The sequence below is a fragment of the Puntigrus tetrazona genome, chromosome 25, assembly GCF_018831695.1.
Source record: "Puntigrus tetrazona isolate hp1 chromosome 25, ASM1883169v1, whole genome shotgun sequence".
In the NCBI taxonomy this organism is placed as follows: domain Eukaryota; kingdom Metazoa; phylum Chordata; class Actinopteri; order Cypriniformes; family Cyprinidae; genus Puntigrus; species Puntigrus tetrazona.
In genome coordinates, this window is record NC_056723.1 from 8896078 (window position 1) to 8909369 (window position 13292).

At 36.5% G+C, this 13292-nt stretch overlaps 3 protein-coding genes across 3 annotated transcripts; 2 read left to right on the forward strand and 1 right to left on the reverse strand.

Moving 5' to 3' along the window:
• The first annotated feature begins 397 nt into the window (after nt 1-397).
• fam185a (family with sequence similarity 185 member A) lies at nt 398-3522 on the forward strand. Its single transcript, XM_043227317.1, has 8 exons — nt 398-944; nt 1187-1296; nt 1666-1758; nt 1832-1970; nt 2041-2082; nt 2162-2257; nt 2378-2518; nt 2687-3522. Exons 1-8 carry the CDS (start codon nt 539-541, stop codon nt 2803-2805), a joined length of 1146 nt encoding a protein of 381 aa, XP_043083252.1. The 5' UTR covers nt 398-538; the 3' UTR covers nt 2806-3522.
• A 44-nt stretch (nt 3523-3566) lies between these two features.
• fbxl13 (F-box and leucine-rich repeat protein 13) lies at nt 3567-9117 on the reverse strand. Its single transcript, XM_043227569.1, is given in 20 exon segments — nt 3567-4095; nt 4257-4420; nt 4731-4865; nt 4987-5070; nt 5146-5272; nt 5352-5471; nt 5613-5775; nt 5855-5975; nt 6078-6176; nt 6304-6433; nt 6537-6637; nt 6721-6993; nt 7218-7313; nt 7388-7486; nt 7560-7669; nt 7979-8133; nt 8256-8323; nt 8423-8510; nt 8608-8711; nt 8874-9117. Coding segments are annotated over 20 exon segments (2436 nt in total). The 5' UTR covers nt 8994-9117; the 3' UTR covers nt 3567-4016.
• A 240-nt stretch (nt 9118-9357) lies between these two features.
• armc10 (armadillo repeat containing 10) lies at nt 9358-13075 on the forward strand. Its single transcript, XM_043228842.1, has 6 exons — nt 9358-9752; nt 9868-10013; nt 10148-10282; nt 10664-10840; nt 10915-10986; nt 12082-13075. The coding sequence occupies exons 1-6, from the start codon at nt 9506-9508 to the stop codon at nt 12331-12333; spliced, it is 1029 nt and encodes a 342-aa protein (XP_043084777.1). The 5' UTR covers nt 9358-9505; the 3' UTR covers nt 12334-13075.
• The last annotated feature ends 217 nt before the right edge of the window (nt 13076-13292 follow it).

A 13292-nucleotide genomic window follows, 5' to 3' on the forward strand; every position in this document is an offset into this window, starting at 1 on the left:
AGTTCATATAAGAAAGAGGTTTAATAAACAAGAAATAATTGCAAATATATGTAAAAAGTAAAAAAGGTTATTTTCTTTCTTTCTACGGCATTTTTGCAAAAGTTGCTTAAATATCTTCATTTAACAACAATAACTAAAAACAACAAAAAATGTATTTATTATGGAGCCGTAATTCACCATGGTTAACTCTGATTTTATACCAGTGTATTATTGTTTCTGTTGATTCAAATTAATTTAGTAATTTTAACTGCCTTTTTCTTTTCACAGCCTATTAATGCGTATTATTGGAATACTCAAAAATCGTAATTTTAGCCTTTTTCGATCAAATACATAAATGATAACGAACTTTAACGAACTACATTTCCCATAATTCCACCGCTTTAAGTCTGTTCCGGTTTTCCGTCGTTGTGCGGCGCAAACTTGCCGTCATGATGTACACGTTACTACACGGCGTTTATTGCAAGTAGCGTCCCGTATATTGTTTTAGTGCATACTTATGTAGTTTTAGTCTTAGTGCACATTAAGTGAAGCTTTGGTAATGTTCACACATAGGTTATGTCACGGTGTGTGCGCGGGTTCAGTGCAGAGATGTTCAAGACTCTTCAGCAGAGCTTTGATCTCTCAGGGTCTCCGAGCCTTTTCAGATACTCCGTCAACTCCTAAAGACTTAAGCAAACCTATAAAGCAATGGGAATTATTAGTTAATCCTTTCACAAAGGTCAAGTGTCATTTAGGCTGTAATATATCGATAAAATCCCTGGATCCACATGCTTTTCCTGAGGCTAATCGGGCATTTATTAGTGTGCACGTGACAGATGTGAATCAAACTGCTAATGTGGACGGATTTTATGTTCATTATGATGACCAAAGCAATGAACTTAACATTTTGGCCCACGAGGTGGATAGCAATGTCACCGTTGAACTGACAGCACCTACTAAATGCGGTAAGGATCTGTTTTCAAGCCTATAAAGGTACTAATAGATCATATATTGTATTTTATTATTATTATAAATAATGTTATTGATAGTTTACTTTCATAATATAGGATTATAATATGAATATTTCAAAATGAATGGCTTTTACTGGGCAAACTTGCATAAAGTAAGTTAAGGTAATAGAATGAATAAGTATACTTAAATTCATAGGTATACAGTGCATCCTTTTAGTCCCTGTCCGTTTCTACAGACCTCCATATCAAGTCTAAAGACAAAGGCAATGTGAAGATCCAGGAAATGGAGAGTGACCTCTGCCATGTTCACACAGAGAGAGGGCACTGTGTCCTAAAGTCTGTCAAGGTGACTCATTGACGTTTTAATCATTTAAAACTAGGGTTCCTAGGGGCTGCAAAGGAGTACTAGGTAGTACTAGGTAAAATGCAAAAAAGTGAATAAAAAGAATCAATTAATAAAATAAAATATACATGAATAATAAAAATATACATTACTAAGCATTTGTATAGTAAGTGGCACAATGAAAACATTATTACACAGATATTTTACACATATTTATAATTTGTAAAAGTATAAAGTTTTTTTACATTTAAATATATAGTTGCCATTTAAATTTTAGGGAAAGCAAAGATTTGTGGTATCTGAAAGACTGAAAAGCCCTAATTTGTTTTGCGATGATATGAATATCTGGTGTTTATATCTGATTTTGTTTAGGGACATGAGGTTCAAGTTCGTTCCACAGGAGGAAATGTCACTGGACTTCAGACCATTCATGGGAATGTTGATATCAGCACATCTTTGGACAGTGTAAGTGCTTTATGATGTATACATTGGCGTAAACTGTGAAATTGTTATTAAGTGACTTTTTTTCATTCCCCAGAATGTCGATATTAAGAAAATTCAGGGAACCACAATGAATCTCTCCACAGAACATGGGGATCTGAAAGTGAAGGCCATTTATGGGGAACACACCTCAGTGTCCACTTCCTCCGGGAGTGTTCAGATTGGACATGTACACGGTGAGGGGAGGAGATGGTAACGGCTCATTGATGTGCAGTTTGGATATGTGTCATTGTTGTTGTTTTACAGGTGAAGCTATTGTACAAACTAAAACAGGAAATATTGTCATTGGTAAGTGAGCGGTCTGAATTGACTGTAGCTTATTTAGTCACTCGTTTAGTTTTCTAAAGACGTCTTTTCTTCTTCACAGACAGCTCGAGTGGTGCCCTGAAGGTGTTTACTGCTGCTGGAAACATTGATGCGTATGTAGGCCAAGATGGAAGAGCAGAACTTCACAGTCAACAAGGTTATAAACAAAATCAGAAAATGACACCAAAGAAACCAATAAATAAGTTGAGCCTGGTACATGCGTGATTTAATTTCTAAGAGCTTGAAGTTTGTTTTAAACACGTTTTATTCGATCCAGGTGCTGTGTGTGTGCGCGTGCCCTCATCTATGAAAGCAGCAGTGCGCTTGTGTGGAACCTCTGTTAGCATTAGCTCAGAGATGGTTAGCTCATGTCGAGAGACAGAGCGAACTTCAGATGATGGGAAGACAACAGTCACAGGTGAGTCGTAGCCAGACCTCTGGATGTCTTTTAATGGCCTGATTCTTTTTTTGATCAGTTGCGGGTCTGCATCTTATCTTCAAACACGAAAATATCGATATTTTACTATTTAAACCACGTTATTTTCTACATTCCATGCATTCGTTTCATTGTATGTACTCATTTCAGCTCATCTGAATGGTGGCACACATGAAGAGAGATGGATCAAAGCCACTGCTGAAAAAGGTGCTGTTGACCTGAGAACCCAGAGCTGGTTTGAGACCCTCAGACTCGGAGCTCAGAGTTAAAACCTGCACAGAAGCCCCTGAGACCAAGAACTGACAGAACCTCACTGCTGTTTTAGGCGGGAGATTTATACTGGATCTATCGTATATCTCACCAACAAGACACTTTGCATATAGTTTTGAGATACTACAGCGTCTTGACTGAAGAGTGGGTTAATGCATCTAAATTACATGTTTCAAACCGATTGATATGGCTACGCTGTGTGCAAGTTCTGCTTCAGAAGATACAGTATGCGACAAAAGATGGTAGCAGATCCTTATTGATGCTTTCTACTTTTTACAAGTAGTGTTATTTTTGTTTTCGTATTAACTGCAATGGCACTGTATAACATCTTGCAAGACAACAGCCAGAGAGGTGTTACAGTATACCAGATTAGTTGAAGCAACTGCTCAAAAGAAATAAACCATGCAAATTTAAAGTTCTTATTAATGAACATTTCTACACACATTGCAACATACAATAATATGTGTATTACAGAATACATACAATACTGTTCAAAAGTTTGGGTTTGGTTTGTAGGGATTTATTTTTTCATAATTTTTTTATATTTAAATATATTTCTGTGAAGTCATTGTCCCTTCATTTAATATGCTGCTCAAGAAGTATTTTTTAGTATTTTCAGTGTGAAAAACATTCAAGCTGTTTAATATTTTGTGGAAACCATGATTTTATTTTCTGTTCAAAAGAATAGAATTTTAATTTAAAAAAAAATAATTCTCTTTACTGTCACTTGAAAAAATTAATAAATTTGATACATTTTTAAAACCAGGAGTATATGCTCAAAAATATTTTGTGACAAAAATTAATTTAATTGGAATTAATTTTACATTTCTGTCCTTTTTGAACAGTAAAGTCTCTTCTGCTCACCATTTCATTTGATCTAAAATACTATGTAAAGCAACTGCTTTCTATTGTATATATTGATAAATGTCATAGATTGCTGTGATGAAAGCTGAATTTTTAGCATTACTACTCCAGTCTCGTGTCACATGATAGGCCTACTTTGGATCAAACAGCAGGCAACTTTCTCTTATTTGGCTTAGAAATGAGATACACTGCTGGACAATAACCAATAATAATAATTTGTTTATATACTAAAAACAAGAATTTTCTTCTTTAAATTCCAAAGACATTTCGATACCAAACAATTTACTGTTCTCGTCCTCCAGTCTTTGTTTCTCCATCTGGTCCAGATCTGGTCGAGTTTTAGTAGTTAGTCCAGACTGTGAGGGGCATCATCAGTACAGTGTTTCCAGTCTTGAACGCGGCACTGCAGTTTCAGAGCGGCCTGTCTGAGAAAAAGGTACAAAACACTTCAGTCTGAATTAGCTATATGATTAACTCTGATTAACCTACAATGTCTGCAACATGAATATCAGTGCTCTGTGTTTGTTAGTGGATTTTTGTTGGCACTAATCATCTTTAGTGAGTGTAATGGCACATTGAATCATACTTGGAGATGTTCTTGCAGTAGAGCATGCTGATAGAGCGCAGCTGTGGACAGCTGCACAGTAGAAAGCAAGGGGTTCGGTCAGTCAGGAGGGGACAGCGACTCACGTCCAGCTCCTTCAGGAAGTGACCAACTCTTGTCAGATACTTCACAGCTGTATCTGTCATCTGGAGAAACAAAATATTTTGTCAGCTTATATAAGTGAATATGTTGTATAATATATTGAACACTGTATATAAGGGTCTGAATAGAGACAAATCATATTCCCACATAAATATTTACACACACACACACACACACACACACACATTGTTGGACCCACTGTTTCTTATCTTTCTCTAAAAAAATATATAGATTCTACACAGGCTTCAGGTCAGGCAAGTTTAATTTTGTACCTACAATTTTTCTAGTTTAATGATTTATTTCACTTTGAAATATGTCTTATTAAAAACAGTTAATTTTTTTCTGATCTCTTACTTTATGGCATCCAGCGATTCTGACTGTGGCAATGGTCCTGCAGAAGAAGGAGAGGGACTTGATGGCTTGATCAGAAAGACACACACACTGACACACATCCAAAAACTCCAGACGATGACACTGTCGGCAAAACATCTGCACAAGACAAAAAGAGCATCATCTGAACTTAAAAAAAAGAAGAAAAAGAGTAATCAGATGGCAAATACATTCCAAGTCATACAGTAAATTTACGAAATGATAAAAACTTAAATCAAACCTTTATTCCATTATCTGTTAAGCAAACACATTCAGTTGCAGTCAGTTTTCTCAGACTGTGGATAGTTCCCAAGGCTGCTAGTCCCTGTGCAAGACACAACAATGTTGACTGCGGACGTAAAATAATTCTCAATATTATTACATTTTATACTAAGTGTACTTTGTCATGTATTTTGCAGCCCGTGATGTCCAGAGAGACGAGAGAGGCACATTTGTCCAGACACTCAAAGCCCTTATCTGTCAGGTTCTCGCAGAAACACACACTCAGGTGGGTCAGCTTGCTACATCTGGGGGAAAACAATTTACATGCACACAGTCTCTGCGATATGAAGAATTTGATGTAAAAAGCTATGTAAATGTTTTTACTTCTGAGTTATTCTCTTCAGGGATAGGTCAGTAAGTTTTGGGCAGAAGGAGAGATCAAGCTCTCGCAGTTCAACAGCAAATGCTCCTTCAGTGATGTTATGGATTCCCATATCAGTCACTCTAGAGCAGGTAAAACACACACACACACACACACACAACAAATTATATTAATTCTGTTTTGTTTTTTTAATCTGAAATGCATGTGAAGTATGCAACCAGATATTCAAGATTGAATATTCTTATTCTTACTAATTATCTTACTTGATACAGCCCGAGATATTCAAGCTGCACAGTTTTGTCAGACTTCCTAAAGACTTCAAGCAGGCATCAGTCAAGCGAGTGCAGTCAGACATCTGGACCTCACTCAGATTCAGAGAGCTTCGGCATAAGGCCTTCAAGCTGCTGTCCGTCATACGGTTATTACCTGAAATGCACAATGCATTTCTGCTTTACTACTTTACCTTTCTAGCCACGCCACATTATCTGAACATATTAATGCAAACCTTCTATTTGGATCTTGATGAGGCTGATCACTTCAGCCATCGTTTTGAAAGCCACATCAGACAGATACGGTGAGTCCAATAAAGAAATCGCAGTCAGCACACGACATTTAGACATTAAAACCTTGCAGGAAAGAAAAACAACAATCACTTATCAACTAATATGTCGTTAAACTTAGTGTATAATAGATGTTAATGTACATAATACATATAATAACACATGTACCTGCACACAGATGTCAGTCAGATTGGGTAGATCGTCTAACACAATCTGTTGAAGTGAGCTGCAAGCTTCAGCAACATATGTAAAGCCTTCCACAGATATCTTTACAATACAAAAAAAAACTGATGTCATATTTAATGCAGTTTATTTTAGCAATCCTTAATTTGACCACCAAAAGAGTACCCGGTACTGTAGCTACTACCATTTTGTAACCTATACATATCAAAACCTGAGAGCATCCGGAGAGGTCCAGATAAGTGAGTCTGTGGCAGCCTTTTCCTTTGATCAGATACTGGAGGCCTTTATCAGAGAAACTCACGCAGTATGCCAGACTCAGAGACCGCAGCGTCAGACAGCATCTTTACAACAACAATCAATGCCAAAAACATCATAAAAATAGATTTTTTTTTCTCTAATTATGGTTGCGTACAGTAGGAGCTGATAAACGAAAGACGTTTGTACCTTGAAAGGATTCTTACAGTAGCATTAGTAATATGAGTGAAGGCCAGATTGAGATGGAGGAGAGAGCGACATCCCTCTAAAATCATCTTCATATTATCATCCTGTCAGTGTGTTCACGCACAAAACAGGTGTTAAGTTGATTAAAAAAAAAGTAAAACCTACACACAGTGTGTCTTATACTTGCATTAAGATGTGGGCATTCACTGAGATCGAGTTCTTGAAGATTTCTGCACTGACCTTTGACAAAAATAAAAAAAGAAAGATCATTATCGTGTTTTTTATTACATCAGAAATGCCTGAGGCTGATTAAAGTAAATTTACTGATGCGTCTAAAACTGGACTCGTGCACCAGAGTGCAGCCGCACAAGTTCACAGAGATCACATAGACACGATGAACTCGCAGTATCCTCTCCACGGTCTGATCTGTGATCCAGCGGGCTTCAGGGGAGAAATCAATCTGGGGAATCACATCTTACATGTTACATTCTCTATATTAGGGTGGTTGACAAATACAAATTGGACTGTGTCCTATGGTGTGACTTAGCAAAAATTCTAAATAAATAAAACCTAACAAAAAAATAACATGAAAACAATTATCTTTATTCTTAGAATTACAAATAGCATGAGAGAGGCGTTTTTTTTACATTTGTCTGTCACACTATAGAGCACACTGATACTGACCTCAGTCCACAGGGAGCTAATTTGAGCAATCGCTTTCCAAGAGCGACACACCTGAGCGCATTTCAGGAGCTCACGCACACCTAGACTTTGGAAGATCTGTAGCAAATTGAATCATTAAGCTTAAATGTTGCATGTTAATCAATGGCAACATCACAGAGGATAAGCGATACCTTAAGAGAAAGCTTGTTAGGCAGCAGTGATAGTCTGTCCTGGCCATCGCCTTGTGGTATCTCTGAGTTCTGACTTTCTTGTATATCTCTCTCTAGCCTCTAGCAGACATACATAATCATTAAATATCTCATTAGTCAACGCATTTGTATTTGACTGTTGTTGAAAAGCTACCTTAAAGTATTCCTTTGCTCTTTTAGCGTCCTGCACAACATGACGCCAAGCCGTGATGATGTTTCTGCAGTGAACAGACTCCTGCACTTTTTGAAGTTTCTTCACAGCATCTGGATTAAATACACAATGCCTTTAACCTTCAGTATCCTTCACAGACGAGGCTAAAGCCTAGTCTCAGACTAAAATGATGCACACCTGTAATTATTTTAAGGTACATTTCTAAAAATTACACGAATATCTTTGGACTACGGCCTAATCCTGGCTTAGTCTAAACCCTGACTGTGAAACCAGGCCAAAATGTTAGAATATTAATAGAAAACAGAAGTGTTTAATTGCATAGATGGATTTTTTAAATACTTTGAATTACATGCAAGCCTAATATTTCCTGACGTAATATACAAACCATAATAGCTAAATACCATTTTGCCTCTGCTTGCGAAACTGAAGCCACACTGTCCACCTGATGAAAGCCTGTTTTATCCGTCTCTGTTTGTGATACTTCTCAGCTTCTTCCATTCTCTCTAAGAGTCTGGCAGCCTTCATTTTCTTCTTTGAAATATAACTCTTCCAACCCCTTAACATAAAATGTCAGTCATAAAGCCAGTTGACACACAGGCCCATTGTTTTGTAGCTAAAGCGGGTTTCGTCTGCCGTTTTGTGACTCTTGATACTACAGTCTATGGTTTTGACACTCACGTGAAACACATTTTGGTCAGGCTGGTGCGGTAACAGGAGTACGCTTTCTCCAACAAATGTGACAGACACTGTGAGAGGGCAAAATTAAAGACGAGTTCAAGCAGACGGAGATTTGATGACACAACCCTCATTCACTCTGAATGAAGAAAATGCTTTAAGAGTTTTACCAGGCTGTCTTCTGGATTTCCAAATATATCATACACAATGCCTCCTGCCAACAAGGAGATTTGTTTGTCTTTGTCAATAAATGTGTGCCTGAATACAGAAACAGTGGACATTTAAGAGATGTAAAACCATTTAGTTTCATATTAGAGAGCCGTAGGTGTCAAAAGTTAAATAGAAGCACACATACCAGCAGATCTCAAAATCATGATCCTCAAGGATGGATAGGATCTTCTCCTCTATAAAGTGCAAAGGATCTTCAGGGCGTGAGATACATAATCCAGCAAGTAAAGCCTGGTTATAATGCAAAATGAATACATCTAAAATCTTTAAAACATGACATTAATTTATCTAAATTGCATTTATTTGACAAAATATGTAACAACATTGTAGTATGCATTCCCTACGGATTATTCATAAAGTAATTATCATTAGATAACATGTTGTGTAATTTACCTTATAAATCTGAGGAAGGGAATGTTTAATCATGTAGTCTCGCATAATTGGATCCGAATCTTGCAAAGAAGTCATTATAAAAAGGATATCTAGCTCAAGCTGAAGTGCTGGTTTAATCATTTCCTGGATTCCATGCAACAAAAATATGATACACCTGCAGATTCTGTCAATATTTACACTTCATGTCGCTTGGTAACATAAGCATGTGGTTGGTCAGGAGAAATCAAGGAGGAATTAATAGCAAAAATACAAAGTTAATATATATTCAGATAATAATAATAGTATAATAGCTATAGTATGTGTGTGTGGATAGATAGATTTTAAGTAAACAAATAATATTTGTTAATATTATTTCATATAATATTATAATCACGTGCTAATTTTTATTTATTCAGCGATGATAGAAATGTCATTTGCTCACAAAACACAAAATCGTTTATGAACGCGCAACACTTAACTCCGCGAAACGTTTTGGTCGTCCACTGACGCAATGCGCGGCAACGTGCAGAGGAAGCAGTCGGTGACGGTTGTGATGATCAGGAGCCGTGTGTATCGTGTTTGTGTCTGTATTTATCCCGCCGGACAAGGGCCATGTTTTAGCGTGTATCTATGAAATCTGCGCCTCTCGCAGAATGGGAGACGACAATGCCGTAGCCCGGCTCGGCAGCATGAAGGCTCTGCTGGGGATTGTGGCAGGAGCCGGAGCCTCGTACGGCATTTATAAACTAGTGTTTGGACGCGCAGGAAATGGAGGAGTAAACAGAAAAAAGTCTGCTAAAAGTGTGACTATTCAGCCTGGGAGCTTGGTGGCCAAAGTGTCAGGATTTAAAGTCGTCAGTAAGAGTGATAATGTGGATCCTTCTGCGGACTCTCAATCTAGTAAGCGACGTTCGGTCATAGGCAGTGTGTCAGCTATATTGTTGTTTTAGGTTCTTGGTTTGGGAAGGTGTCTTTTTCATGCAAACATTTCTTTGTGTTTTTGTCTTCTCGTAAGGTGATATTTTGTCAAAATCTGCTGCCAGCCTGGAGCCCCGACATCTAAGTATGCTTCTCTCCCTTCTGCAGAGCAGCCCAAACCCAGAAGAGAGGAGGAAAGTTCTTGTAACGTTAGGAAATGCTGCTGCCTTCACAGTAAACCAGGTCATCTGATGTTCTGTCTTCTAGACGTTATGTATTGGACACACATTTTTAATATATTTTGACTTGCAGAAGAGTAAACGGATGGAAACAAGGCATCATATTTGAAATATTTTTTTTTTTTTTGCTTTTCTTAGGATCTTCTGCGAGAGTTTGGAGGCCTTCACATCATAGCAGGCTTCCTCTCAGATCCTTCACCTGAGATTCGCGTTCAGACTCTAAACGCTTTGAACAACTTAAGCATGAATATCAGCAATCAAGAGCAGCTGAAGGTCTTGCATTATTTACTTTGTAAATTGTATGTTCTTTTTTTAATCAATTTATTAACATTGAGTTATTGAGTGTTTTAGCACTTCAATTTAAACTAAACAGATTACATTGAAACTAACTATATATATATATATATATATATATATATATATATATATATATAATAATTTAGTATTCTATAGTTTTTATATAGTTAAAACAAACAAAAATTAATGTAAAAAAAAAAGTTTATGTAAAATTATAAAAATATATTTTAAAAAAAGCACATAAAAGCACATATTAAATCTTAATAAATACTATAATAATATATACATATTACCAAAAAAACCCATACATTTGAATATATGGATGCTGTGCTTACACTGTTTTCTGTTGTTGGTCAGATATATGTCCCGGCAGTGATGCAGATGATTGAGATGTCACCGGTGAACTCTGACCTTCAGCTGTCAGCTCTCAGATTGCTCACTAATCTGTCAGTCACTGATAATCACCAGCATCTGATGAAGAATTCCATCACCCTCCTCCTGTCGCTGCTCGTAGTGAGCAATGAAGTCCTACAGGTAATTTTCAAGCTGTGCATTGAATGATGTGTTTACACGATCAGATGTATTGAAGATTTAATCTGTTCCTGCAGATCCAAGTCCTGAAGGTGCTAGTGAACCTGTCCTCCAATCCAGATCTGATGGACGATATTGTGCAAGCTCAGGTGAACAAGCTTGTCTTTTACGGTTTCTGCTGTAATGCTTTTACTGTTTTTTTTAAATGAGATCCAGTGCAGTTGGTTTCAGTGACCATTCTGCCATAACAACACAATATGACTATAAATAGATACATCTATAAATAATTGCCTTGGTTGCTAGGTGTCCTAGTTTTTCTCGTTGCCTGCTGTTGATGCTTATGTCTATTTTAAGACCACTCTGGTCATGATTTAGTTTTAGTGCTGCACGATTTGAGGAAAGAATATTATTGTATTTTCTTCAGATAAAAATAGCAGTTATGATTTAATATACGTGATTATTTAAAAACATGCTGTGCTTGTTTGTAGGGCTTTGCTCAGAAAGTGGTATATCAGCATGGTGGTAAAATAAAAGTAGAACTAATAATTTTATTATTGTTTTTATAATAATTTTATTATTTTTATATTATATTATTTTATACTTTTATGTTATTTAAAATATGATTTATTTAAAACAAAAAATATATATAGGGTGCTGTGCTTGTTTATAGAGATTTACAATGTGTCCAGATTTGCATGAATTTGTCTATCAACATGAAAATAAAATAAATTAAAATGATTATTCTCTCTTTTTCTAAATACCAATTTACTTTATTTTACAGTTAAATATTGGAATAGTAATGTTTTTTTAATCTATTATTTTATTTAATAAAGTTGTTATAAATACTATTTAATTTTTCTTTATTATTTTAATAATTATTTCAACATTAATTATTTTTATTATACTATTATTTATTTACTACTTTATAATATAAAGTAATATTTGATTGCAAAATAAACATTTGTGTTTATGAAATATAATATAATTATAATAGTTTTATATTATGATTGTATCTTATTCTAAAACACATTTTTTGTGCTGATATAAAAAAAATTTGCCTACAGCTAGCAGTGACAAATATATTTATTTAAATCAAAATCTTTTGCAATTTGATAATCACACTCAGCCATGTTCCGGTTCTGTTTATTGTGATTCCTCATGCAGCCCTAATTTAGTTCTCTTAGTTTTAAGAGCTATTATATATTTGCACAAGCTCCTTCATTTACTTGTGAATGTGTTCACAGGCTCCAGCGTCCCTGATTTTGTTGTTTGACGGCTGCACAAGCACTTCTGTTCTTCTCCGTCTGTTGTTTTTTGTGGGCAACCTGCGTGCGTGGAGACCCTCTGCACAGGTGGCCGAAGCTCTGAGGAGGAGGCAGGACTCTCTGTACTGTGTTCTGCTGGACGGCTCCTCTCAGCTGCACCGTAAACTGCCACTGCTGCTGTCCCATCCAGATGAGGAGGTGAAGTCACAGGTGGCCAGACTCCTCACATAACCTCTTACAGAATATTTTTCACCACAAACACCCGTTCTTCAATGTGTAGAAGCTTGTTTACCTACTTAAACATTAGCGCTCTGCACTAACAACCTACTGTAGCTTTAAATCCTTGGAACAGTGTTGACATCTACTTGTAGCAGGTGGGCCGCTTGGTAGGTCATTGGTATCCCTTTCAAAATGTTGGCAAGAAATGAATCCCTCAGGCATTTTGAGCGATTTTTGTTCATATAATAGACATTTGTGAACACCACAGACCGTGTTTGTGAACCTTTGAGAACATCTCCACTGCCAAACATTTTCTTGCCAAGTGAATGCAGATATTTTTCTGACCACACTAAGTGCTTTGGATATCCAGACTAGTGGTGGAAAGGACCTTTGGAACATCTCGGCATGTGTTTAGAAATCTTAAAGGCCTTGAAAAATAAGTGTTACTTCAGTGATGCATAATGCAAGTGAAGTTTACTACTAAAAATGTTTATTCAGGTTATGCTGATGTAGTAATGACCCAGGAACCTTATTTTTACAGAATGTGTGCACTGATTGTACTGTGACTGTTTTCTGATGCTTGATTATGAGAACAACATGGCCAGCAATGCATTATTTAAGAAATATTGTTTCATGTTATAAGGCAACCTGGCAAAAACAGTGGCTAATATTTGCTATGATTTCATTTCGGAATGCTTTCTGGCTTTTATGCCAGGTTTGTGGAAGTTCTTTAAAATAAATATTTAAATTTTAATAACCTTTTTGTTTATTGAATTTCTGTCGTGAAGAAAATTTGCTTCGGTTTCAGAACCACATTTCCCATCAGCCTTGGCAACAGGGTTGCCATGTCCGCCTATTGTAAACCAATCAATGCTGCGTTTTTAGGTTTATTTTTCGCCATAGCGTGAAAAGTATGACGCAACTGGATCGCCAGAAATCGTAGTGTCTCATTTTAACCTTTTTTGTGGGGA

What these genes read in the sequence shown, in the direction of transcription:
- armc10 (XM_043228842.1), top strand. Translation starts at nt 9,506, where the DNA reads ATGGGAGACGACAATGCCGTAGCCCGGCTCGGCAGCATGAAGGCTCTG. An exon ending in TGAGCAATGAAGTCCTACAG is followed by an intron (nt 10,841 to 10,914) that starts GTAATTTTCAAG and finishes CTGTTCCTGCAG; the next exon opens with ATCCAAGTCCTGAAGGTGCT. An exon ending in ACGATATTGTGCAAGCTCAG is followed by an intron (nt 10,987 to 12,081) that starts GTGAACAAGCTT and finishes ATGTGTTCACAG; the next exon opens with GCTCCAGCGTCCCTGATTTT.
- fam185a (XM_043227317.1), top strand. Translation starts at nt 539, where the DNA reads ATGTTCACACATAGGTTATGTCACGGTGTGTGCGCGGGTTCAGTGCAG. An exon ending in GACAGCACCTACTAAATGCG is followed by an intron (nt 945 to 1,186) that starts GTAAGGATCTGT and finishes CCGTTTCTACAG; the next exon opens with ACCTCCATATCAAGTCTAAA. An exon ending in AGAACTTCACAGTCAACAAG is followed by an intron (nt 2,258 to 2,377) that starts GTTATAAACAAA and finishes TATTCGATCCAG; the next exon opens with GTGCTGTGTGTGTGCGCGTG.